The sequence below is a fragment of the Netta rufina genome, assembly GCF_964035555.1.
Source record: "Netta rufina genome assembly, chromosome: 3".
Lineage (NCBI taxonomy): Eukaryota > Metazoa > Chordata > Aves > Anseriformes > Anatidae > Netta > Netta rufina.
In genome coordinates this window covers 121,576,482-121,603,756 of record NC_140125.1, presented here as the reverse complement: position 1 = coordinate 121,603,756, position 27,275 = coordinate 121,576,482, and the positions used below count along the sequence as shown (strand labels likewise).

At 46.7% G+C, this 27,275-nt stretch overlaps 1 protein-coding gene across 1 annotated transcript; it reads left to right on the top strand.

Moving 5' to 3' along the window:
* Positions 1 to 540: 540 nt before the first annotated feature.
* Positions 541 to 26,468, top strand: PPM1G (protein phosphatase, Mg2+/Mn2+ dependent 1G). The gene is made up of 10 exons (XM_084284026.1): positions 541 to 766; positions 5,322 to 5,391; positions 18,117 to 18,202; positions 19,390 to 19,522; positions 20,954 to 21,423; positions 21,864 to 22,001; positions 23,256 to 23,490; positions 24,760 to 24,889; positions 25,190 to 25,292; positions 25,731 to 26,468. Exons 1-10 carry the CDS (start codon positions 647 to 649, stop codon positions 25,932 to 25,934), a joined length of 1,689 nt encoding a protein of 562 aa, XP_084140152.1. The 5' UTR covers positions 541 to 646; the 3' UTR covers positions 25,935 to 26,468.
* Positions 26,469 to 27,275: the final 807 nt, after the last annotated feature.

Here is a 27,275-nt window from a genome sequence, read left to right as displayed (position 1 = left end):
GCGGGGCTCCGGGCTATATAAGGGACGGGAGGGGCGGCCGAGCTCAGTGTATGGGGGCTGCTCCTGTCACGGTCCCCGTGGGCTCGCTCGGAGCCTGCCCGCGTCTCGGGCGGTGCCGGTGCCGTCCCGCCTCGGTGCCGTCGGTTTCCAGCGCCCTGCCCCTCGTTCCCTCACCGTGAAGAGCGCGCACGAGGCGCGGCGGGCAGGGGAGCGCTTCCCCTGTGACCACTCCCCGCGGCGCGGCCCGCGGCTGGGCCCAGGTCCCGGCGGGAGGTCCCGGGGACGGCTCCGCACGCCGGTGTCGAGCAGCGGCCGCGCGCCGGGGGGCGGGTCCTAAGGCCGCCGAGGCTCGACTCTATGGTGCGCGCTTCCGGCCGCCGTGGCTCGGCCGCGCGGGCTGAGCGCCGCTCCCCCCCCCCGCGGCGACTCTATCGCCCGCGCTTCCGGCCGCGCTACTTCCGCCCGGCGGCCCGTTGGGGGGAGGTTCTGCCGCCCGCGCTGCCTCGCCGCCCGCGCTGGGCCGCCCCCGCCGCCGCCCGGCCCGGCCCGCACCGCCCCGGCCGCCTCCGCGCCCCTCGCCGCAGCCCCTCCGCGCTCGGCCGCCGCGCCGGGGGCCGGGTCCGCTGGCGGAGGCCGCCGCGGCGCCATGGGCGCCTACCTGTCGCAGCCCAACACGGTGAAGAGCTCCGGGGACGGGGCCGGGCTCGGGCCGCGCCCGCTGCACTTCGGGTTCAGCGCCATGCAAGGCTGGCGCGTCTCCATGGAGGTGAGCGCGGGGGCCCGGGGCCGGGGCTGCTGCGGTGGGGCCGTGGCCGCCGCCTGCCCGAGTCCCCGCGGTTCGCTTGTGCCGCCTCGCGCGGGGATCGCTGCGGAAACCGCCCCGCTTTGTGGGAGCGTCTGCGAGTTGTTGCGGGGGCCTCCCCGCGCTGGGAGGTGGGACGTGGAGCCAGCCAAACCCCGGCAGGGAATAAGGAACTGGGGCTGGAAAGTGGAGGGAAAGGATGGCGGGATGCTTGGGATGAGTCAGGAAATGAAAGCAAACATCCTCAGGCAAAGATGTCTGCTCTTCTTCCCAAGCAGAAACAAAGTTTCATTCTCTCTGTTGTTTTTTTTTTTATTATTATTTTTAATTTTTTTATTATTATTATTTTATAGGCAAAGCGATTGAAGGAGTTCTCGTTGCTGCTGTAATTTAGCAGTAGCTGCTCCTGGCTTTGCCAGCCTATCACTGGTACTTGCTATAGGACAAATGAATTATCACAAGACAAACATCTGGCAGTAGGAGCCAGGTGCTTGTCCATAGTCCTCCCAACGATGGAGTCTATTGGAATTACTTAGTAAAGCTGCTTGTACAAGAGTAATGCAGATCTGTTGGGATTACTTCTCTGCCTCGCCTGCAGTGACTAGTTCTTTGAATTTGACACCCTCTGAATACCATTAACGTGCTGGTTTATTTTCCCTTCCAGGTAGCTAGCAAACAAGGGAAATAAGACAAGGACCAATACTGGTTCCTGCAGCCCTAAGGGTATATCTCCTCCAAATACAGTAAAGCAACCTTCTTGTTGAATACGTTTTAATGAGTCTTGCTTTCAGATAATTCACTGCTTGTGAAACGTTACAACAGTCTTACTTGTGCAAAATAATGACCATTTTTTTCTTCTTTTTGTGTGCAGCAGAGCTTTAAGAAAGTGAGCTATAGTTTCTAGGGTAGAAGAGGCAGGAAAATTGTTGTTCGTGCTTTTAAGATAAACTCAGAGGATATTTGTGCTCCATTAAATGTGACTAATAGTGTTGCAGTTGCTCCACTCTGGTGACCTCTGCATGGCTGACATGGTGGCACAGAGACATTATTGGAACACTGAGATGTGTGCAGTGTAATCTCCGCAAGGCGATTAGTTCATGGGTAAGAAGCTGAATGCAGGCAGCGTTCTGGCATGCCTGGTGCACAGAGGTTTGGATGAGGGGAACTCAGAGCTAATTACAGCACTGGTGGTAGGCTGCAGTGGTCCTTCCACAGGAGGGAAGTGGGCTCATAATCTCACTTATTTGAGGCCTGTTCTTGCTGTCACTGACCTTTATGGAAATTGGATGAGGCCCAGAGCTTGCAGCTGTGTTTTTTGTTTTTTTTTTTTGCACTAACCAACATCTTTGGCATATCTCCATGCTGACAAAAGCAATGCTGAGGACATTGGTGTAGACATGGTTTAGCTGCGTTTAAACAAGGGACGAGGAGATGATAGGAGTGCTTGTGTTACAAGCTGAACCTGCTGCAAACTGCTTCTGAGTCTGTGGTGGGATGAAAAACTCATTGTGTTTACATACAGCTGAGCAGAATTGGACAGTTCTTTTGTGTTTTCTTGTATTCCAGTACTGTGAGTTTTTTGTCTCTTGTCTTGGTTTGTGTTTTCTATTACTCTTTTTCCATGTTTAATTTTACTTTTACTCTTACAAAGCTCTGAGCAAATGTGTATTTTGTTGATTAACATTTAAGATTTTAGGTATAATTTTTGTTAGTGAAGCTAGATAGAGCATGCAGAAGTGGTAGGAGGAACCAGACATAGTGAAAAATGATGTAAACGTTGTCTGTTGCCTTTAACTTACATTTTAGGAGCCTCTAAGTGAGACAGGTAGACAGGGCTCTGACGAAATTTGTAGTAAGAATCCATTCTTAGCCCAGAGAGTTTGCTTTGTGAATAAGGAAATGGTTTTGGCTGGTGAGAAACACAAAGGATACTTTTTGCACTTTTTAGGCAGATGGACTGGGTTCCTCTAAGCTCTTTGGTGTTCTAACTCTTAAAGTTGGATAGCAGAAGGCTGATATTGAAGGGGTTGCTTGCACCTAGGCTTTGTGAGCTCTCTTGCTCATTCTGAAGAGTATGAGATCATAGTTACTTGGAGGACAGTCAGCTGCAGATAGCTTAACAGGCCTTGAAAGGGAGGTAGAGACTCAGCTGACAGCTGCTTCTTGTGCTGGCGGCACACAATGGTCTTTGTGGTCAATTGGATGCTCTCTGAACTGGTCTTAGTGTTGAAAATGCCAGAAACTTGTGTGCAGTCAGGCGTTCAGAGCCGTTAGCAGCTCATGGCAGTGTTCAACGTAGTGTAGAGACAGTTCCGTGTGCAGTATGGGAACTGAACTGTCTCCTGCTGACATGTGCTGGCCTTGTCTGCCTCCTTGCCAGTAGTGCCCTGGTTCAGGATTGGGACGTGTCTCAGTGAGTGTCATACAGATGGAGCAGGAAGACCATCTTTGCCAGTATTGGGTTTCCTCCCCAGCAGCACTTGTGCTTCTCGCTTTAATTAAGCTGTTTAGTCACTAGGGACTTATCCCAGTTAATTTGTTGTGGTTTTGCTATCTCTCTAGCTTCTGTAAATGCTGTGAAAAGTGAGCATAAAAATGCTGGGGTTTTATTATTTTCATTCACTGTGTCCAGTGAACTCTGGTTAAATTTCCTACATTATAATTCAGAGTCTTTTTGTTGTTGTTGTTTTGAACTGAGATTATAACTTGCCTGTTTCATTGCACCAAGTGCTGCATAAACTCTTTTTACATTTTTATTGCCACTTAGTAGAAACTGCAATGGAATGGAGTTCTCTTTCAAGACTGTGGGATCCTAGAGGCCAAAGACTTCATAGAACCCATTTATCTAAGAAGTCTATGATAAAGTAGATAAGTTCATCAGCTGCTTGACTGCAGCAATCGTGTGGCTGTGTGTGCATGTATAGAACTACTTGGTTATGGCTGACGGTGTGGACACACCCAAGCCTTAGAGCCAGCTGACTCAAAGTACAGTGTTTTGTTTTGGGGCAGCCTGCAGCACACTGAACTTTAAGGTGATGAACCACAGCAAGGAGACTAAATGGCATTGTTTAAACAATTGCATGATTGTTCTTGAACAAAAGCACTTGGTGTGCAGTCAGGCTGTAAGTTGATAGATTAGGGCTTGAACCTTAGAAAATTAGAAAGCATTAGGAAATCAGTTGGGAGGGCAAGTTTGAGAGAGGTTCAGTCCGTTCATCAGTTCTAGGCTTTGCACCGGAATTACCAATTTTGTTTTGCTTACTTGGGATGAAAGAGGCCAGGTGCCTAGCTGTAAAATCTGGGGCAGCACCTCCTTCGAAGTCCACTGTTCCTGGTGAGAGTTTGTGGGGAGAGAGGCCAGTCTCTGCATATACCTTGTGCACTGTTGTGCATCTTTGTAGTTTGGGAGCATGTACAGAGAAAGGCTGGTTAGAGTTTGGTATTTGTGCCTCCAGAACTCCTGGGACACACCTTTCTTTCAGTTTTCCCACAGACAGTCTCATGGTTTCTGGACAGCTGGCAGAACAGAGATGGCTGCCTTACTTTAGGGAGTGATACCTGGCTTGGTACTTTGGTTTGAGTGCTGTTGGTTGATCAGGTGTGCGTCGTTTGCTGCACTACTTGAAAGATGCTTGACAGAGTTCTGGCTCTTCATCTCACTCCTCAGGTAACTGTGCCTGAGGCCAGCAGTACCTTTCTGGAGCATCCCACATGACAAGAGCAATAGAAAGGATCCTTTGTCCCCAAGAGGAGGTTTTCTAGTCCAGTTGTTTGTTCTCGCTGGATGCAGTAATCCTATGCACAGCAAGGCTGCCTTTCGTTGCCCTGCTGGGATAGACAACTGTTACCAGTCGTGGCTGTATTCACCAGGACAAGCAAAGGCAAAGCTGATGGTTGTGTTGAAGACATGAGGTCAGGAGGTTCTGTATGTGACATTCTGGCTTCACCAATGTATCAGAGTGCCTTCCTAGTTTGCAAGGAACTTGTTTGGCAAAAGCAGGAGAAGACAAAATGTGGGAATGTTAGATGCTGTAGGTGACACAGAGTCAACATTTGCCTGCATGGGGGAAGTTGTCAAACTATAGGTACTAGTGTTAGTTATGCTACTAGACAGCCCTTGGTCTAGATACCAATTTATATAATGGAGCATACGTTCTTTAAGGACTGTGAGCTGCTACGTTAACGCAGGCCTTCCAGGTACCATAAGCAGAGGGATTTGATTCTGGCTTGAGCCTGGGAATATCTAGAGTTGTATCAAGGAACTAAAGCAGTTTATGGTACGATCTCATGGTGAAAAGGCTGGGCTACTGCTTTAGCACAGAGAGCAACGTGATATTAAAAATCTGTGCTCCTTTGAAGATAAGTGCTCACCAGGTAAGTCTTTGAGAATATGAGAGGAGGCTTTCTTCCTGTTCTTGTTCTCCCTCCAGTGCTCATAGCCTTCGTGCGCCTTTCTCCCACTTCTGTATGAGGGTCTATTGCAATCCTTGTCATTCCTGACTTTTGCTCTCTCTTTCAGGATGCACACAACTGCATACCTGAGCTGGACAGTGAAACAGCCATGTTCTCAGTCTACGATGGACACGGAGGTAACTGTTCCCTGTTCTCCCCAGAGTTCTTTGCCGTGCCTCTTCTAGGCTGTTCAGTAAAAGTGGCTGTCAGGACAGCTGGAGCAAGCATCTATTTATCATTAGAAATCCAGCTCCTTCTTGGAAAGCATTTTCTTTGGTAGATAGGTATCGTTGACTAACGGTCTGAAAGTTTCTTAGGATTTTCTAGACAGAAGGTCATGGGTTGGTACGAAATTGCAATGAGATTTGCATTCCATCTTCTAAAACTCTAGAATGCCTATTTATTTTCTTGATAGGTAAATTAGTATAATCACCGAAGAGTGGCCTTAAGAAAGACTATTTCAGAGTGGACCAGAGGTCTGACAATAGTCAGTATGCTCTGATGGCTGTCAGTACTGGCTGCTCAAGGAAAGAGAAAAAAACGGTAGGCAGATCCATTCCCTAGTATACGCAGTTTCTATTCCTCACTTAGGGGTTCCCTGAGCTAGGGATTGTAGCCATTATTACAAGTATTACAATTTTACAATGTATTTACAATTACAATTTTACAATGTATTATTACAAGTATTACAATTTCTGCTGTTTGCAGGGCTTGGATACCAGATGTGCTGGTCTGTAGTCTTGCAAACCCAGTTTTTTCCACTCACCGAAGCTTTTTAATTTATTTTTTGGTATCATATGTATGCCTTTCATTTCTCTGATAGTGGAGTAAAATTAAGCAAAAGGTTACCTACCCCAGTTCTTGACTTCTTACTTTCATATCCAATTTCCTTTAGAAACAAGTTATCTAATTATGCCAATTTGTAAATAAGAATTTAAGACTTATTTGTAGTACTAATCCTTATTAGAAAGATTGGTCTGAGTAGGTAGCTGACAAAACTAATAGTTCTTCAAAAGGTACAGTCTCACTCTGACGTATTTAGATTGAATGTTTTGAAATTATTTTCTTCTTGAACTTCATCTTAGAGTATGCAGAGAACTGTGTGGAGTACCTGCTAATGTCCCCAGGATTATCCTCCAGAGCATGTGAATGATGGATTGGTTCTGAAAGGCAGAGAAGGACGAAGGAGAGAGAATATAGGGACTTAGCAACTGTTAAATGTGTTATTTCTTACAGAAATTCAGAAATTGTTTGTAAGCATCTAACAGATAAGTAACAGCTAGCAAAAACTGGTGAAGAACAAATAATACCAAGCAATGTATTTTTGCGTAAGATCAGTGCGTTAGACCTTCCTGTTATCTTAGAAAATCTATTTCAGTTGTTGGGTATTAAAAAGACTTTTAATGCTCTTGTGACATTCCTGTTAGTGTACAATATGAAGTAATGTGTTCTCGTTTTTCTTAATACAATAGAAAATATTTGAGGTAGATGTTAGGGAAAGCCATTAATCAGGATGGCAAAGCACTGACATAGATTTCTAACTTGTTTTAGATTTCTGGTGATTGAATTTCTACATCTCTACATTTTTCCTAGGAAAAATGTGTCAGGAGGGATGCAGATATAGTATCCTATACTAAACTTGACTTCGAAGATCAATATTTGCCTGTTCCTACTTTTGTATGATTTGATTGATGCATTCTTTAGTTTGAAACCATTCCTCAGGTTTGCCCCACATAAAAGAAGGTTTTAGGGTGGAATAAATTTAATTTTGCTTTTATACCTTGTTTTCCTGTTATGGACAAGACTTAACACTGTTTGAAAGTTGAAAGGCTTTCACATTGTAATAGGCTGTTTCACTTTCCTTTTTAGTTACCTTGGCCTCTTCCCTCCCAAACCCTGGAAAATGATATATAGGTACTCTGCACCACAAGCATGGTGTTCATGATCAGTCTCTCTACCTACCTACACATGCTTTATCCTTTTAGCTGTTTAATTTCCTTTTAATAAGCATTTTCATTTACATGTAGCTCCCTACTTTGGAGCTCAACACTATCGTAGTGAGATTTCCTTATTTATTGCCCCAACAGGGTGTTTAAATAGAATACAGCAAGCCCCATTGTAAATGTCTTCAAGTTAGTATGCAGTGTGATGGAACCCTCTTACAGAATCACGGAATTGTAGGGATTGGAAGGGACCTTGTGAGATCATTGGGTCCAACCCTCCTGCCAAAGCAGGTTTCCTAGAGCAAGTTGCACAAGTAGGCATCCAGATGGGTCTTGAATATCTCCAGAGAAGGAGACTCCACAGCCTCCTTACCAATTTGTTCTTTTGTTTTGTTTTGTTTTTTGTCATCTTGCCTTCTGATCTAAGACAGAAGCATTCTCTATGCACTGTCATTGTCTCAGGATGGGAGTTAATACTCTGGTCTTACATTTTTCTTTTCCTGTTGTTGTGGTTTAACCCGGCTGGCAGCTAAACACCTCAGCCATTTGCTCACCCTCCCCCCTCCCTCTCTGGGATGGGGGAGAGAAACAGGAAAGTGAGGCCTGGGAGTTGAGATAAAGACAGTTTATTAAGACAGGAAAATAATAATGATGATAATAGTACTACTACTAATAATGTGTACAAACAAGTGATGCACAATGCAGTTGCTCACCACCCACTGACCGATGCCCAGCCTAACCCCGAGCAGCTGGCCCCCCACCCCAGCTAGCCACCCCTATATATTGTTTAGCGTGACGTCAGATGGTATGGAATACCCCTTTGGCCAGATTGGGTCACCTGTCCTGGGTCTGTCCCCCTCCAGCTCCTGTTGCACCCCCAGCCTGCCTGCTGGCAGGACAGAGCAAGAAGCTGAAAAGTCCTTGGCTTGGTGTAAGCGCTGCTCTGCAACAATTAAAACATCGGGGTGTTATCAGCACTCTTCTCATCCTAATCCAAAACATAGCACCCTACTACCTACTAGGAGGAAAATTAACTCTGTCCTAACTGAAACCAGGACACCTGTTTTGGCAGGGTATTCCAATTCATAGGGATTCCGTGGTATTTGTTGGTAGCTAGTTTACTTGTTATTTGACTCTAAGCTTTATTTTATATTCAAATTGATTGTATGCGCCTAAATACAGATCAGATCTTAGATGGAGATCTACTTTAAGCCTTGTGAGGGTGAGATAAGATGGGTTTATTCATGTACATGCACTGAGAAAGATTTCATCTAGGAACCTTTATCTCTGGAGGTCTTTGTCTTGCCTAGGTTTCTAGGTGTTGGCCTCAAGGTTGCTGCCTGTTTTTGTCTTTACGTGTCCTATTCAAGCCTGTGTTTCCAGGGGTGGAGAAATTATACTGCAGAAAGATTCCAGCTGGGTCTTAGGTACTCTGGAACCACCTTTTCCTGAAATGCCAAGATAAATGGATTTTGTTCCATACTTCATCTGAATGAGACTCCTGCTTTTAAAACTGCATCAGAAGTAGTTTTTGGCAGTGGCATCTATCTGTGCAGAAATATACTCTGAGACCTGAACTCTCTAATGTATGTGTTCACCTTTCTGCTTGATCTTTCAGACAGCCTGAAAACTCCATATGCTCTCTGGCAATCAAAAGCACTCTCTAATTCTTTACAAACATAAAAGTATGCTCTCTGGAGAGCCCTCTAAATATTTTGTTTTTGATTAATTTCAGTTCTACAGATTCTGTAGTTTACTTGATATTCCTGAAGACTTGCCTGCTGCATCTGTATCATATTAAGCAGGAAACGCAGCTGATGCTTTGGCATTACTTAGCTGGATGCTTCTCTGCTAGAAAACATTAATAACATGATTCATGGAGGCTTTAAGATTTTTACAGTGGGTTTAATACTGGAGACATGGAAGATGTGAACCTGAAATCATTGGTGGTTTATACATGAATAATATTCTCTAAGGATTCAGCCCCTGAAGGCTTTTGAAGTCCATGCCAGGTGAATGCACTCCACATGAGCGAACATCAAGCTGTGCTTTTGTACCTCTGCTTCTCCTCTGTTCTGTTTCTTGAAAATTATATTTGGTGAGATTTTCTTTTCCTTGCTATCTGAAAACCATTAGTGCCGGGACTCCTATGCAGTTTAAAATGCACCTTGGAGTATGTAGAATTTTTCCTGCAAGTTGCAAGCAATAGGTTCCATTCCCTCCTCTGGGCTGATAGCCCTGTGGTCTTGCCTAACATGGCAACCCAACACACCAACACAACCAATGAACTGAAAGGAGCCGTTATTATCCAGCAGGGTAATCATACTGACTGCACCTCAGCAAAACTGTAGAAAGGTTCCCCTTTTGCCACTGCTGGCCCTGGTACTTAGTGCCCACTCAGTGTGCCAGTTGGAATCAGGCTTCTCCCTTGTACTCTCACAAAGCCTTTTTCAGTGAGAAAAACCTGGTGGGTTTCTTGCTGAGACAGAATATTTTAGTACATCCGTCTGCATGTAGAAGATGAATTCCTTGAGCCAGTTCTGTTTCTCTGGCAATGCTGGCATCACTGTGTGTTGAGGTAGTTACTGATGCATCTTAAAAAAACCATCAGACCCCACTGGGACTGCTGTGCAAGCAAGTAGATCTCTGGTCTGTGTGCTTGGCTGGTAGCTGCCTCCTGTGCACCAGAGGGACACAGAGCTACTAGATTTGAGGACTCATTGTGATGAATCATCTTCTGTAGCCAGAGGACTCCAAAGGAGAATCTTGTTTTTTTAGAAACTTTGCTTAAAACAGTGTGAGCACTTTTGTGTCATTTGTATAAGGGAGATGGGTACCACCACGACCAGCTCTGCTCACAGCAGGTGGCCTGGTTTGTAGGCAAACTGCAATCAATGAAGAGAGAAGACATACTTGCAAAGGTTCCTGTGCAAAGCCTTATTAGTTTGCAGGAAAATGTTGTGACATCCTGTGCTGGAGCTAGAGGGGAAGCACCAAAAGTTTATAATTTTCAGTGGCATCTACAAGTTCTCCCAACGGTAACCTGTTTTTTGGTGGGCAGACATATTAGAGACTTTCAGATCGCTGTTTAGTCTGTGTCCCTATTTCAAATAAATGGCTTGCTTATATGTCAAAGCTTTTTTGTATTGGGACTGGATTCCTGCTTCTGTGGTGACAGAGCAAGATATTTCTCTATTATATTATTTTTATAGTGCTGCCAAGCTTGTGAAGACCATTTTCCTATAGGCTGTCCACCAGTCCATGCCTTACTTGCTTACAGAGACAGTGTGAAAGTACTAAATCCAAGACTGTAAAGCTGTTGATGTCTTTCTCAGATCAAGCTACCTGTTGCTGTGAAGAACATCCCTTGCCCCTTCCTTTGACATGAAGATTACAGTGCTCAGTCATCTTTTCCATCTGATGAGTGATCAGGTGTCTGTGCTTGTATTATTAGATCTATCAGCTGCTTCCAGTAGCACAGACTGCAGGGTGCAGTAGCCTCATCTGCAGACCCTACTGGGCAGAGACGGAGCTGCTTTTCAGTCACTCTCTTCTCTATTTCTCATCTAAGCAGGTGGCTTTGGCAATGCTTTTCTGTCAGAACAGTTGTCTGGTACAAGTAATGCAGGCTTTTACCCACACCGTTCCTGTTTAGCATTTGCATAATGCCATCAGGAAAACCTCTGAAGACCTTCAGAGAGTGGCATGGTGACTACATCAGCCAGTTCCCTCGGGACCCTGGGATGCATGTCATCAGGGCACGTAGACATGTTAAGTTATATCAGGAGGTCCTGGACCTGCTCTTTGCTTACAACAGGGGGGACTCTGTTCCCTCAGCCCCCACCTAGAGGTCTGGGGACTCAAGATATGTGGGAAGCTTGACCACTAGCAAAGACCGAGGCAAAGAAGTTAAGTACCTTTGCCTTCTCCTCATCTGTTGTTACCAGTTCTGTGTTCATTTTAAGGAGGGCATATTGCCTCTGACAGCTTTCTTCTGTGGTCAATGTACTTGTAGAATCCCTTGTTATTCTTTGCATCCATCGCCAAGTTTAGCTCTGTCAGTGCCTTGGCTTTCCTGATCCCATCCCTGCACATCCAGACAGCATTCCTGTACTCTTCCCAGGGCACATGGCCCTGTTCCCACTGTCTGTGTGTTTTCTTCTTTTGCCTAGGTTTGACTTTTTGACTTTGACTTTTGCCTAGGTCCTTGTTCACCCATGATGGTTTCCTACCTTTCCTGCTTGATTTATTATGTATGGGAATAGAGAGCTCTTGCATTACAAGGAAAATTTCCTTAAAGAGCTGCCAGCTCTGATCAGATCCTGTGTCCCTAAGGACCTTGTCCCATAGGATCTCATTCACTAATTCTTCGAATGGCTGGAAGTTGGCTCTTAGCCAGGCACGTATCCCTTGATATCACAAACTCAACCAGGGCATGGTTGCTGCAACCTGGGCTTCCTCTAATCTTAACTTTAATGAGTTCTTCCACATTGCTGATCAACAAGTCCAATAACACTTCTCCTCTGGTTGGTTTCTCTTATACCTGGACCAGGAAGTTGTCCTCAGTGGACTCCAGAAGTCTCCTGGATTGCTTACTGCTTGCCACGTGGCTTTCCCAGCAAACATCCAGGTTGAAATCCCCCTGGAGGATGAGAGCCTATGAGTGTGATGCTTCTTGTAGTTGGCCATCATGCAGATCAAGTTGGAAGTGAAACAAATCTTACAAGGAGTGGTTGAAGGAACTGGGGTTATTTAGCATAGAGAGGAGGCTCAGGGGAGGCCTTATTGCTCTCTACAACTACCTTAAAGGAGTTTGTAGCAGGATGGGGGTCTCTCCTCCCAAGCAGCAAGTGATAGGACAAGAGGAAATGGCCTGAAGTTGCAGCGGGGGATGTTTAGGTTGGATATTAAGGGGGGGGGGGGAAAAATTAAATTCATTGAAAGGTTTGTGAGGTGTTGGAGCAGACTGCCCAGGGAAATAGTTGAGTCACCATCCCTGGAGGTATTCAAAAGGTGTGTAGATGGGGTGCTTAGGTTCATAGGTTTAGTGGTAGACTTGGCAGTGCTAGGGGGACTTGATGATACTAGAAGTCTTTTCCAACCTAAATTGTTCTAAGATTCTATGGAGGAAATTGTAGCTGCCCCTTGTGATGACTGGCAATCGTGTCAGTAGCCCACTTGGCTGGAGCTTCTAATTTTTGACAAGTTATTCATGTAGTTTTCATGGGTTTTCTTCTCAGTCTGCTGAGGTATGCACAATGCCTCACCGTGCTTACTGGTCAAACCTCTTCACAGGATTGCATATGTATAATTTCTAGGTCTAGGCCAAGGTGCCAGCCAAGTCCTGGAACTCACTTGCCCATGGCACGAGCCCTGCATTCTCACAGCTGTCTTCAGGCCAGGCTTTTCAGCTCACTCCCTATAGTATGATGAAGAAGCTGTTGGTGTTCTCTGCAAGTGCTTTACAGAATGGTTGAGGCTGGAAGGGAGCTCTGGAGGTCATCTGGTTCAGTCCCCCCGATCAGGCTGGGCCCGGGGCCTCTGGGCCTGGCCCTGGGCAGCGTTGAGCAGAGCCCGGCTCCGGCCTCTCCGCACCTCCCTGCGGGTACTGACGGCCATGGGGGAGCTCCCCCGGAGCCTCCTCTGCTCTAGGCCCAGCAGCCCCAGCTCTCGCAGCCTCTCCTCACAGCACGGGGGCTCTGGGCCTGGCAGCACACCATGGCCTGGGCCTGGGCTCTCCCTTCTGGGCCCATGTCTCTCTGTGCTAAGGGGGCTCAGGACTGGGCGCAGTACTCAAAGCGCAGCCTCACCAATGCTGAGTAGAGGGGAAGGATCCCCTCTCTTGACCTACAGGCGATATTTTGCATAATGCAACCAAGAATGATGTTAGCCTTCTTAGCTGTGAGAACACATTGTCTCACAGTCAATTTAGGTATCCACCAGGACTCCTACCAAAGTCCTTTTCTGCAGAGTTGCTTTCCATCTGGGTGGCCCCCAGCATGTTCTGGTGCCTGAGGTTGATCCTTCCCAGGTGCAGGACTTTGCACTTCTCCATGTTGAACTTCATGATGTTTTTTGTCAGCCTAACTCTCCAGCCTGTCAGGGTCCCTCTGGATGGCAGCACAGCTCTCTGGTGATCCATCCATTCCCCTCACTTTTGTGTCATCTACAAATTTACTAAAGGTGCACTCTGCCCTGTGGTCCAGGTCGTTAATGAAGATGTTAAGCAGGACTGGACCCAGTGCTGACCTCTGGGATAGTCTGCTCATTACTGTCCTCCAAATTTGGGCCTACAGTTTTATGATCTGCTAGATGAGCTGGTTTACACTCTAAATAAAAGCAGCCTTAATATAAGGATGCATGGAGCATGTCCCTGACCTGTTGTTTCTGGACCATCTCATAGAGCATTCAGATCATCTGGGTGGCTGTCTGCCATTAACCAACACTATGCAAATGTTTTCCTCAATGGCCATATTACCTCTCTGGGAAGCCTCTGCTCAATCCCTGCAGCTTATCACATAATATGGAAGACTGTCACTGCAATTACTCATTACTGCCTCCATCACTCTGTCACAGAAACGGTTTCATTTTGTCTCTTAAATAAAAATGCTGTAGTATCATCTGTAGCAGTCATTCATGATTACATGTAAACATGGTACAGTGTGATTCTTTGTTCAGTTTGTCTCATGGCCAGTAGTTTTCAGTTTACCTATTGAGCATGTGGTGCATTGAAAGTTTAACTTTTTAAGCGAAGGGCTGTCTTATATACCTATACGCAAGTTATGTACCTTACCTAAGTCATGCTTAGTTCTATCAACCAAAATCATAGTATCTTTATGAGCAGATGTTGAGTTGGATTGATGACATCTGCTTTCAATAAGTCTGTGTCAGTGGACATTGGTTGGCAATGGACTGACAATCTTTATTTCTCTGCCAGATCTGTTGTCAGGTCACCTTGTTTTTTCCTTTTAAGTTCTTATTAAAAAGGTCTTATTAAAAGTGCTAGGGTCACTTGTATTTCTCTTACATCATTTATTTATCTGTGATCATCCAGGCTTTTTTGTCAAAAAAAAAAAAAAAAAAAAAGCTTCTTCCACGGCATTTTGGAGAGTATGGTCGGAATAGAGCTCTGTTTCTTTGTTGTGTAGATCCATAGCATTGAACTTTCTGCAGCGCTATTTAACCAGTAACAGTTTTACAAGGCTTCTGTTTGTTGTCAATGGCCACTTAATCCCTTCTCTGTGGGCACGTTTGAGAAGTCTGTGTCTGCTGTTCCTTTTTATTTTTCCTCAAACTCACCATCTCTTTACTTCCAACTATGTTCCCTTTCTATCTCCCTTCATTTCTTGTCTCTATCCTTTGCTGAGCTGATGGCTAGCTACTTGTCACTCCCTCAATTCCACGACTGCCCTTTGCTTCACAGAGCTTTCCTCTTCATGGCCAGCTGTCTGAACAGATGGTATTTGTCTGGAAGAAGGAGAGGACAGGGAAGGAAAAAGCAAAGAGTTTACTGGCTCTTAAAGTTATGTCATAAAAACCTTCCTTTTGTAGCCAGGAGGGAAAGAGCATGTGTGTCCTTTACCTATAGCTATAGGAAGGCCTGCAGTATACTTCCTCAGGCTGAACAGTCCCAGCTCTCTGTCTTCGTGGGAGAAGTGCTCCAGCCCTCTGATCAACTTCACATCCCTCCTCCAGACCCACCTCCTCCTTGTGCTGAGGGCCCTAGACCTGGATTCAGCCCTGCAGGTAGGGCCTCGTAAGGGCAGAGCAGAGATGGGACAGTCACCTCCCTTGCCCTCTGGCTGCTCCTCTGGTGGTGCAGCCCAGGATGCAGTCAGCCTTCTGGGATGCAAGTGTGCTGCTGGCCCATGCCAGGTTTTTCATCCACCAGAATCCCCAAGTCCTTCTCTGCAGGGCTGCTATTAAGGAGTTTTTCTCCAAGTCTGTACTCATGTCTGGGATTTCACCAAACCCAGCTGCAGCGTCTTGCACCTAAGAACTTGTTGAACCTCATTAGGTTCACAGGGCCCACTTTTTTCTCCTGTCCAGGTCCCTTTCGATGGCAACCCTTCTGTTCTATCAACTGCACTATTAAACTGTTGTATTAAACTTGCTGAGGGTGCATTCAATTGCATTGACTATGTCATTAATAAAGATATTAGACAGTACCAATCCCAGGACAGAACCCTGAGGAACACTGCTTGTCACCAGTTTCCACCTGGACATGGAGCCGATGGCCACCACTCTCTGGGTGCAGCCTTCAAGCCAATTCTTTATCCACTGAATGGACCACCCTTCAAATTCATCTCTGCTATTTAGAGATCAGGATGTTGTATGGCACTGTGTCAAAGGCCTTACAGAAGTCCAGTTAGATGGCATCCATTGGTCTGCCCTTGTCAGTTGATGCAGTTGTTCCATCATAGAAGTCCGGAAGATCGGTCAGGCACAATTTGCCCTTGGTGAGGCTGTGGTGGCTGCCTCAGATCACTTCCTTGTCTTGCATGTGCATTAACATTGCTTCCAGGAGGATCTGTTCCATGATCTTCCCAGGCAAAGAGGTGAGGCTCACCTGTAGTTCACTACATCTTCCTTTCAACCCTTTTAAAGAGACCGGAGTGTCACTGGCTATCCTCCAGTCCTCAGGCACCTCTCCTGTTCTCCAGGACCTTTCAAAGATGATAGAGAGTGGTTTGGCGATCACCTCTGCCAGCTCCCTCAGCACATGTGGATGCATCCCATCAGAACCCATGGACTTGTGTGCATTGAGCCCACTGAGACGCTCCCGAACCACCCCCTCATCAATGAGGGGGGAGATCTACACTTCCCAGACCCTTTCTCCTCCTTCCAGGGTCCAGGGGTCCCGGGGGGGAGTCTTTGAAGCAAAGACCATAGCAAAGAAGGCATTCAGCATCCCCTGTTACCAGGACACCCCCCCTCATTCAGCAAACAGAGGTGAGGCTCATCGGTCTCTAGTTCCCCAGGTCTTCCTTTCAACCCTTTTTAAAAGTGGGAGTGATGTTTCCTTTTTTCCAGTCACCAGGAACTTCACCTGACTGCCAGGACTTTTCAAACAGGCTAGAAAGAGGCTCGGCAACTCTAATCAGCCAGTTCCTTCAGGACCCTGGGACCCATGGCATCAGGCCCCATAGACTTGTACTCGTTCAGCTTCATCAGGTGGTCTCCAACCTGCTCTTTGCTTACAGTGGGAGGGACTCAGCTCCTCAAGCCCTCATCTTCAGGTTCAGGGAAACAGAGACGTGTGAGGCCTGACTGGTGGTGAAGGGGGAGGCAAAGAAGTTGAGTACCTCAGCCTTCTTCATGTCCCTTGTTACCAGTTCTCTCCTCTGCCGTTTATCAGCAGGGGGTATGTTCTCCTTGGCCATTCTTTGCTGGCCAATGTACCTAGAGGATCCCTTTTTTTTTTTTTTTGTGTGTGTGTGTGTGTCCGTCCCTTGCCACGCTCAGTTCCATCCATGCTTTGACCTTCCTGATTCCATCCCTGCGCATCTGGACAGCTTCCCTGTACTCATCCCTGGCCACATGTCCCTGCTTCCACTGCCTGTGCATTTCCTTCTCACATCTCAGTTTGACCAGGAGGTCCTTGCACAGCCATCCCAGTTTTCTGCCTTCGCCATGTAAGAAAGCGAGCAGGGGGATGGAGAGTTCTTGTGCTCTAAGAAAAGCATCGTTGAAAGAATTGCCAGCTGTGCTCAGCTCCTTTTTCCTTAAGGTCAGTGTTCCAGGGGATCCTGTCTGCTAGGTCTTAAATAGCCAGAAATTTGGTCTTCAAAAGTTCAGGTTCTTTGCATCTTACACGTATATTCAAGCCTAAATTACTAGGTTGTTCATTCACAACTTGCAGTATTCTTTTTGGTCCCCATTGCTGATCCAAACCACAGAAATTCAGGATCCCTTATGCCATTTAATGTTCTTCCTTATTAGCACCTTCATGATCACAAAAAATGTCTACTGTGCTCTGTTGCATACTTGGTAGTAAATGGCTTGAAGCTGCAACAGGGGTGGTTCAGGAAAAGGTTCTTCACCGAGAGCAGTCGGTTACTGGAAAAGGCTCCCCAGGAAAGTGGTCGTGACACCAAACCTGCTGGAATTCGTGAAGCTTTTGGACAATACTCTCAGACACGTGGTCTGATTTTTTTGGTGGTCCTTTGGAGAACCCAGGAGTTGGACTCAATGATCCTTGTGGGCCCCTTCCAACCTGGGATATTTTATGACAGCATTAATTACTAAGCTGCTGAAGTGTTTTCAGCTTCCAATTTTTTTTCAGCTGCTCTAGGAGTGAATGCTTGATTTATGTTGTTGACTTTTGATCTGAGTTATCCTCTGTGCTCTCAGCAACCTGGTGTTCTGGCCACCTTTTACTCAAGTCATGCATGCGCACGCCTTCCTGTACTAAGGTGACTGTTCTGCTGATCAGGACCCCCGTCTTTCTGAAAGGCTCATCTCAAGGCTGTGACATTGTTTTTTTGTTGGTCTAGAACATACACTAGAATACATAATGCTCACTTTTTGTGTGGCTCATCGTGTGTCAGTAATTCTCTGAGAGCTTGTTTATACTTGCGTTTTCATGCGAAAATTGAGCTTTCTAAGCAGAACGGGTCTAAACAGTTGGCCTAATGGCCAAAATTGGCCTTTCAGGAAGTTTATAGCATTGGCTAAACCTGATGGGTGAGAACTCATTGAGGTTTCCCAGGGGTCATCAGCAAATCCTGCTGTTCTGGAGGTGCAGCCTTCTGGGAAGCATGCGTGAGATCCACAGCAGTCTGCTGCTGCATGATTTCTCCATGTCTGGATTAGTCCTGGTTTGTGTCCCAAGATTTGCCTCAGGAATTCAGTTGCTTAAGAATACATGTTGCTTCTGGGAGGACCACCCTCTTTAAATGATTTGTGCTCTCTTTCAGGAGAAGAAGTTGCCCTGTACTGTGCCAAGTATCTCCCTGAGATAATCAAAGACCAGAAGGCCTATAAGGAAGGCAAACTGCAAAAGGTAAGAATACAGCGCTGCCCTGGAACCAATTGTAAGCACCAGTGCAGAAAAGAGCCCTTGTTAGGTACCTAGTACTTAAATACTTCCCTGTTCTTCCAAGATCTGTCTGTCCCACCTTCCAAGGGTACCTTCATTTATCTTTCCCTTCCTTGTTTCTAGTTTATACCAGCCGTGGATTGTATTTTCAAAGATAAACCTTCTGTTTTCCATCTTTCTCTTTTTCTTTCTAATTTGCAGATTCATTCCAGTCAAAGTTGTGAATTGTTTTTTTGAGTGTAGTTTTCTGCATGGTGGTGGTTGTTTGGGGACAGGGGTAGTTTTTGGCAGAGGTGGAAGGTTAGAACAAATTAGGGTGTTTGTGTCTTGCTTCTGCCAAATGATCTCTCTCTATATTGTTATTCTCCCTCATAGCAGTAACACCTAGTCTTACATCAGGTATCCCCAGAGTTGGTGCTGGATTGTCAGCAGTGTGGGTGAGGGGAAGGCAGTTGCTCTAGAACTTTCTTCTAAATCTAGTCTGAGGATAGCCTACAAAGCAAACTCAAATCAATTTGTGGCTTTTACTCTATGGCCAAGACATCTAAGCATCATGCTTTGCTGATTCCACGCTGGGTGTGTTCACTGACTGCAGTAAGCCTGTCTGCTAAGCAGGGGAGCCTGCTTGCTGAACCATTCCTTACAGTGGCATTGAAAGCTGTCCTGTCCTCAGGACTCCTGTAGACTTCAAGAAGGCCTTTAACACTGTCTCCCATATGATCCTTATAGACAAGCTGTTGATCTGTGGGCTGCATGTGCAGACATTAAGGTGGACTGAAAATTGGCTGAACAGCAAGAGCTGTGGTCCCTGGGCACTGGTTCTGAATTGGCCCTGATTGACTTGGGGGCGGGAGCGGGGGGTGGGGGGGAATGACATCAGATGGACTCCAGAGGTGCCACCAGCCTTGACAAATTTGGCCTCCAATTCTGTATGGTGAGTTTTAGAAGAGTCTTGATCACAGCAGGTGTAGAATCATAGAATATTCGAAGTTGAAAGGATCCAAAAAGAATCATCAAGTCTAACTACTGGTTCCATACAGGACCACCCAAAAATCAAACCATGTTTCTGAGAGGATTTTCCAAAAGCTTTCTGAACTCCAGTAGGCAGAAGATGAAATTATGCACGCTCTTATGTCTGTGTTCGTATCTAGGCCCTGGAAGATGCTTTCTTAGCCATAGATGCCAAGCTCACCACTGAGGAGGTGATTAAAGAGCTCTCCCAGATGGCTGGGCGACCCCAAGATGATGAAGATGAGAAGGAGAAAGTTGCTGATGAAGATGATGGTAAGTCAGATGCTACTGAATAGGTAAGACTGCAGCTCTAGGCCAGGGACTGACAGAAATTGGACCAGGTCTTTATTAACAGAAGGTTCGATTCTCCAAATTAGCCAGTTCAATTTCAGCTGGAGCTGCCACCTGTCAGTACTGTCTCTTGCTTTGAACCGTTGTTAGGGGTATTTTGATTCATTTAGTAGCTTAATCGTATGGATAGCAAAGCAGCCTGTCAGAGCTTTCCATAGGATGTATTTTATGGGGTGCAAGCTTCTAGATGTGTCAGAAATCCTTGAGCTGAGAAGTGGGCTAAGTTATAAAAATTAAATGGTATGTGTCTGATGCTAAGCTCTGTCAGACTGGTAGCAGACAAACTACAGACAGGATTGAATTAGATTATTGTATCTTTTCAGTACTTCTTTCTCGCAAAGAAGCAAATATGCTTTTTCCATGAGCAAGTAGTTGCCAGATCATGAAGCCACATAGAAAGTGAATCCCAGGGTAGGATCCTGTGCTGCTCTTGGCTGAATAGCTTGTGACTAATCTTGAAGGAGATATAAAGTTGTAAATCACTGTGAACAGTGTGTTGATCTGAAAATGCTGAGTTTGTTGGTTCTTGTTTCCCATCTGACAGGGGCAAAGGGTTTTTTTTGTTTGGTTGTGTTTTTTTCCCTTTTTGTCCTATACTTTAAGGACTGTCTGGGATATTTCTGTTTATTTTCCTTTTGACATTAATCAGCAAAGAAGAGGATAACCAGGGGGATGTCAACAACTAAATGATGGAAGTTACCTGATACCAGTGGAGTTTCTGGTCCTTGGCTCATAGTTTAGGGAGTCATCCGATTTTCTGTCTAGTGTACTGCATACCTAAAGCTATTTTATTATCTGATTGCAAGTGTCTAGATTGCAAAGGGATCGCAGGCAATGCATGAGGCCTGTGGAGCAAATGCTTTAATGAAAATTTCTTGTTCATGTTGCAGTGTTAATGAACAAATCTGCACATGAAAGTGGTCTGTCTGCTTCCCCAACAGCTTCACTTGAGCCTGCCTGGTGAAATAGGACTCTTTACCGTCCAACTTCACATCTAATTTAAATGCTTCTGTGCTGCCTACAAGTCAGCAAGATAGCATCAGTGGCCTGAGGCACTGGGGTAACTTGTAGGCTGCTTGCCTTGGCAGTGGATGGAAGACCTTCCTCTGCCATTTGCATATTGTTCATCTGCAGCGCCTGGGAGCTGTGGGACAGTGCAGGCCTGGCTATGTTTGTCCATGCCTGGTACTGAACAGCAGGTTGAGCATTGCTGAAACATGTCTGCAAATAGCAACCTCCAGTCAGGGCGACTCACCGCTGAACCCAGTGTGTGTTGCACAGCAGCTGCTATGGTGATGTGTCTTGCTTTCTGATCCTCTTTGTCCTCACCCCACTCCCCCTTTCCATTTTTAGTGGATAATGAGGAAGCTGCTCTTCTGCATGAAGAAGCCACAATGACCATTGAAGAGCTTCTCACACGTTATGGACAAAACTGCACCAAGAACCTCAAACAAAAGTCCTTAGCTCCAGCTGGGGAGAACGCTACAGAGGGGACAGGCAAGCAGCATGATGGGGAGTCAAATATGAATGGAGAGGCTGACCCAGGGGAGCTTATCGACCACAAGGAGAGGAAGAATGGAAAGCCAGATGAAGAAATCACGGGTATTTCCTCCACCTCAGACAAAGCCAACACTGGAGGCAACAGCCCTGCTCTGCAGAAGCCTGAAGTAGGCAAAGGTGACGAGGCCGTCACCTCTTCTACTGGGGAGGCCGGGCCCTCCTGCTCCTCTACGGGAAAGCCCCAGCGCACAACCAAATCCAAATTTTTTGAGGACAGTGAGGATGAGTCAGATGAGGTTGAGGAAGAGGAGGAAGACAGTGAGGTAGGAAACAGCACTGGGACAGAGTGGCCTTCTGGCTGGGCAGAATGCATTGCTTGCTGTGGTACTTAAGCTACAAGTCTCTGGCTCATCCTAGGTGTGTCCTAGGAGTAGGTTTTTCAGAATGATACTTTGAGACCATCTCATGGGAATATTGGGGATTGTTTAGACTTTTAAATTCTGAGGGAAACATACACTCATCTGTACAGCAGCCACAGTGGATACCCATTGGTCTTTCTGCATGCACCATCCCTCCATTCACTGTGGTAGTTGGAAACTAGCTGCTCTGTTCATAGACATCAGGACTGGGGAAAACTTACCAGGTCATTTCAGTCCTCTGGGGCAAACCAGTCTCATGTCATTACACTGGAGGGACCAGCTGGCTGGGGAGGGCTCTAAGAGTGTCCTGTGTGACTCCTGGTGGTATCTCTTGTTTCTTGTAGGAATGCAGTGAAGATGAGGATGGTTACAGTAGTGAAGAGGCAGAGAATGAAGATGATGAAGATGACACTGAAGAAGCAGAGGAGGATGAGGATGAAGAGGAGGAAATGTTGTTACCAGGCATGGAGGGGAAAGAGGAGGTGCACACCTTGTTCCTGTGTTCTGCAGCATAGTGTGGAGCCAAGGGCACATGGGGAGGGGGGAGGAGGGAGTGTGTAGCAGGGGGTTATTTCCATTCAGCTGGGGATAAACATCCTTTCTGTTTTCCTGAGGCCGAACACAGCTGCTGACAGACTGACTTTGTGAGAGACTGAGGGATAGGGCATGGATCTGGGCAGCAGGTTGAGATTAGAAGAGGCTGACCCCACTGCAGGGTTTGCTGTGCTTAGAAACTGCTGGGGATGGTTTAGCATGGAAGGGAGTGTATGACAGCAGGACTGCTACAGCTTCTAAGGTGCCAGCCTTCTCTAATTGAAGAGATGTCCTGGCTTGCAGTGAGGTGTCTACTTGAGCTGGTGGTGTGGTTTAACCTAGCTGGCAGCTAAGCACCACACAGCTGTTTGCTCACCCTCCTCCCCACCCCCACCCCTCCCGGTGCGACAAGGCAGAAAATAGGAAAAAAAAAAAAAAAAAAGTGAATGCTTGTGGATTGAGCTAAATACAGTTTATTGGGATAGAAAATAAATGGAAATAATAACGATAATAGTACTATTAATAATAATGTGCACAAAACAAGTGATGCACAATGCAATTGCTCACCACCCGCTGACCAATGCCCAGCCTGTCCGTGAGCAGCAGTACCCTCCCTGGCCAGCCACCCCATATTAATTGTTCAGCATGACATCAGGTGGTATGGAATACCCCTTTGGCCAGCTGGGGTCTGCTGTCCCCTCCCAGCTCCAGGACAACGTGAGAAACCAAAAAGTCCTTGGCTTAGTGTAAGCACTGCTCTGCAACAATTAAAACATCAGCATGTTATCAACATTATTTTCATCCTAAATTCAAAACACAGCGTCCTACCAGCTACTAGGAGGAAAATTAACTCTATCCTAGTTGAAACAAGGACAGTTGGGCTGGGGCTGGAACTGCTGCATTAGAGCTGAGGATATAGCAAGGTGTGTTGAACACTGGTGTATCCTGAGCCCTTTGATGCTTTGTGAGGCTCGAACAAAGGTATGGCTTGACCCTGTCTCTCAGTGAACATGCTACTGCTATGTTTCATGCTTCCCTCAGGCTTTTCTCCATTGTTCTGTGTGTGCTTATGGAAAGAAGGGTTGAAATGCAACACCTCAGGGTTTGGGACACTGCTGGGCATGTGGTGGGTAGTACTAATTCCTTTATGACCTCTGATAGAGCAATAGGAAGGAGTCTAAGCAAAAATGTTTTTCTTGCAGCCTGGCTCTGACAGTGGGACAACTGCTGTCGTGGCCCTTATCCGGGGCAAGCAGCTGATTGTGGCTAATGCGGGAGATTCTCGCTGCGTGGTGTCAGAAGGTGGCAAAGCTGTCGACATGTCCTATGACCACAAACCAGAGGATGAGATAGAATTGGCCAGGATAAAGAACGCTGGCGGCAAGGTCACCATGGATGGGAGAGTGAATGGTGGTCTCAACCTTTCCAGGGCAATTGGTGAGCAAGTCCAAGTGTGAATGCTGGCATGCCTGGCCTCAGGGTGCTGTGCTCAAGACATATGTGCTTCCAGCACTTGCCAGCCACTGAGTGTCATAGAGTCATAGAATGGGTTGGGTTGGAAGGGACCTTAAAGATCATCTAAATCCAACCCCCCTGCCATGGGCAGGGACACCTCCCACTAGATCAGGTTGCTCAAAGTCCCATCCAACCAGGCCTTGAAGACTTCTCAGGGCAACCTGTTCCAGTGCCTCACTACCCCCAGAGTAAAGAATGTCTTCCTTATATCTGCACTAATCTGTCTTGTTTTAGTTTAAAGCCATTACTCTTTGTCCTATCATTTACACTCCCTGAAAAAGTTTAAGGAACAATTTTCAATTCGTTGATGTCTAGAACGTATTCAGTATTGCACATGGTGACATTTCAGTCTAATTAGAGAAAATAGCCATGGAAATGGCAGATATCAGTAGAGAGAGACACCCAACACCTGCCAGGCTTCAGTACAGGATGTGGTCTCCAAGGCTGTTGTGCCCACAATTGGATTGTCAGAAGCCATGCCACATAAACTGTCACCAGAAAAACAACTTGACTTTCAAATAGAGAGAATGTTTTCCTCTCTCTACTTATATTGTTAGGAGCCTGGTGAAGGACCTTGGTGTGTTGCTTACCGAGTACCTAACTTCATACCAGTTTGAGCCCACTTGTTCTGGAGTCAGACTTGTCTTTTAATTGCACAAGTTCTATTCCCCTTGCTACAATGCTTCATGCAGCACCTAAGCACTGTTTGTACCCTGACATATTTGGCCCTGGACAGCCCAAGCTTCTTAAAAATGAGCATCTATCATTATTGTAGCAGAGCCAAGCATTCAGGTGAGCTCCAAATCCTGCTCTAGGTCATGGGTTAGCTCACATGAGTGCTGCTGCCAGTTTTCAGCTGGTTTTGTTAGACATCACGTGCTGTTGGTCTGATCTTGCCCCAGGAAGTGGGGAAGTGTCAACTGGTTTGGGGTGAGGAGATGCTGAACTGAGGAAGGATCCTGTTTGCCTTTGTATGGGAACAGTGTGGTGGGCTCACCTAAACTGATGCCTTGGATGTGCAGCAGATTTCTCTCAAGCAGGTCTCAATCACAGCCAGGTCTGCACTGTGCGAGCTCTGGTGCAAATTCTGTTAGGGCTGCCTTTCATCAGGGTACTGTTTCTCACTGTTTGGAGTAGGCAGCATTGCCTAAGCCCAGTAACAGCACAAAGTGATCCTCCTCTCCACTACAGGTGATCACTTCTACAAGCGGAACAGGAATCTGCCTCCAGAAGAACAGATGATCTCTGCCTTGCCCGACATCAAAGTGCTGACAATAAACGATGACCATGACTTCATGGTCATTGCCTGTGATGGAATCTGGTATGTAATGAGGGAGCGGTTGTGCCTCTTCGGCCATCACTACCCTGGTTGTTCTCTTGAGCTGGGTCTCAGGAAGTTCCAAGGGGCATGGCTTCAGCCCTTATTTTCTCAAAGAGTTAATTCTTTCTCTGAGGAGCTGTTCTCAGATGGAGGAACATCGCAGTGTGCTGAGCTTTGAAACCTCCTGTTCCTCAATATGCAGTCTTGTTACCATCAGCTCCTTGCTACAGTAAAGCTCTCTCAGGACAGTGTGGTATGACTGCTCCCTTTTCTAGCACTTCTGACTTTTCCGCTCTACAGGAATGTGATGAGCAGCCAGGAAGTGGTGGATTTCATCCAGTCCAAGATCACCCAAAAGGATGAGAATGGAGTCCTGAGGCCGCTCTCCTCCATTGTGGAAGAGGTAAGGTCCATAACACCCCTTCAGATGCTTCACCATCCCTTTCAGCATGCAGTGTTTCTGCATCCCAGCTTGGTGCCTGACTTCATTCCTGCTCCATCAGACTGGTTTGTTCAGTGCTTGGGGTATCTGGCAGCACTTGGGCCACAATACTGGCTGGTACAGGATCAGAGAACCACCTCTGAGTTAGAATTTGGTTCCTTTGTCACCCTGGCTAGTGTCTCTGACCTCTAGGTTATTGTCAAGCTGAAGGAGTTTGTCTGCTTTGGGAAAACAGAGTTGCTGAGGCTGGTTCTCTGTAAACGATGTAAACATCGTTTGAGCCCAGCCCTTGCCATTCTGTCCTGGCAGCCCCTAACTAAGCTGTTGTCAGTTGATAGAATGGATCCAATGGCATAGGTGTGTCTGTGCACTCTGCTAACCTGTCCTGTCCCTCCTCAGCTGCTGGATCAGTGTTTGGCTCCAGACACCTCAGGGGATGGCACTGGCTGCGATAACATGACCTGCATCATTATCAGTTTTAAACCCCGTAACACGCACCCACCGGCCGAAAGTGGGAAACGGAAACTGGAGGACATGGCAGCACCGGCAACACCAGCAGAGGAGAATGGCAGTGATAACAAGAAGAAGGCCAAGCTGGAATAGCAAGCCTCGCACAAGGACTTTGTTGTGCGCTCACCAGACTCTTGTTTCTTAAACATGCTGAACTCAAGACTCCAAAGTCTTGTCCTTTTTTTAGCCTTAGCAGAGGCCTTGTTTGTCAGTGTCCCGGTTGGGGGGTGGGGGGCGGGTCTGGTTAGCAAGGGCATGTCACACTGTTCATCTGTAACCATTCCAAAGAATGAGCCAAGGGCAGAACTGCACACAGGAGCAGCCACCAACCACGGCGCAGGAGCCCGCCATAGGTGGCAGCCGCTTAGCACAGAGCCCTGTGGTTAGAAGAAGGATGTTCCCTCCCCCCATCGTCTCCATGTGGTTGTTGCCATTTCTGTGCCTGTGACTTTCTGTTCAGAGGGAAGAACTTTTTCACTGTTGAGGTTTTTTAATCTGCACCCGATTATTTAAGGCCCTTTCTGTTTTTATTTGTGAAACAATCTGGCTGTGGTGCTGCTGCCACACCTCATTCTGTTGTACACTTTCAATCAATACTTTTTTCAAACTAAAAGCCCAGAAAACATAGTTGTACTTCTGGTCCTTGGTTCTTTCCTGGATGTGGGGAGGGGGTAAGGAAGATGCAGTGAGGAGGAGGACGTTTCTATTCCCTCGTGTCGCAGGGCACTGGGGGGGTCATGTTTGCAGCTCACAAGAAGAAGCTGGCTTCTACTGTGTGGTTGCAGAGCCCAAGCGCCTGCTGCCTATCCACTTAGCCTGAGATGGCTCAACTGAGGACAGTCTGTTGCGCACAGGACAGGAGACAAGTTTCTGGAGATGGTTTCTGTCTGCTGAATAGTGCCTACCAGTCACCTTCCTGAACTAACTAACCTACATGCAGAGTGCTGCACCCCATCTAGCTACATGTTCTCTTCAAGGTATGACAAGGCAACTCCTGCCTGCTGGTGTGCTGGGTGATACAAAGCTTGTATGGCTTGTGTCAGTACCACAACTGCTCCTGCAGAGGTGAAGTCCCTTGGCTGTAAACCACTGATGGAAAGGTCAGCTGTTGTTCCCTGCTGCTGTACCCTTCACCTTCCACCTGATATGGTGGGAGCACAGATGGAGTTTACAGGCTAGGTCACCTGCCATAACATCATCCAGATGCACCAGGGTTCCAGTGTCATAGGGACGTGCCCTTTGCAATGCCTTTGTAAGCCTTCCCTCTTGAAGGTGAACTTTACCCTCCTGGTCCTGGCCTGTTGTCTCAGACTTGTGTTCTACAATTCAGTCAGCCTATGCTTCACCAGCCCGTACAGGTATATCTTACACCATCTTTTGTGACAATGTGAGCCCCTTCCCAGGTGGTCCTGAGCTTAAGACCCTCTGTTAAGT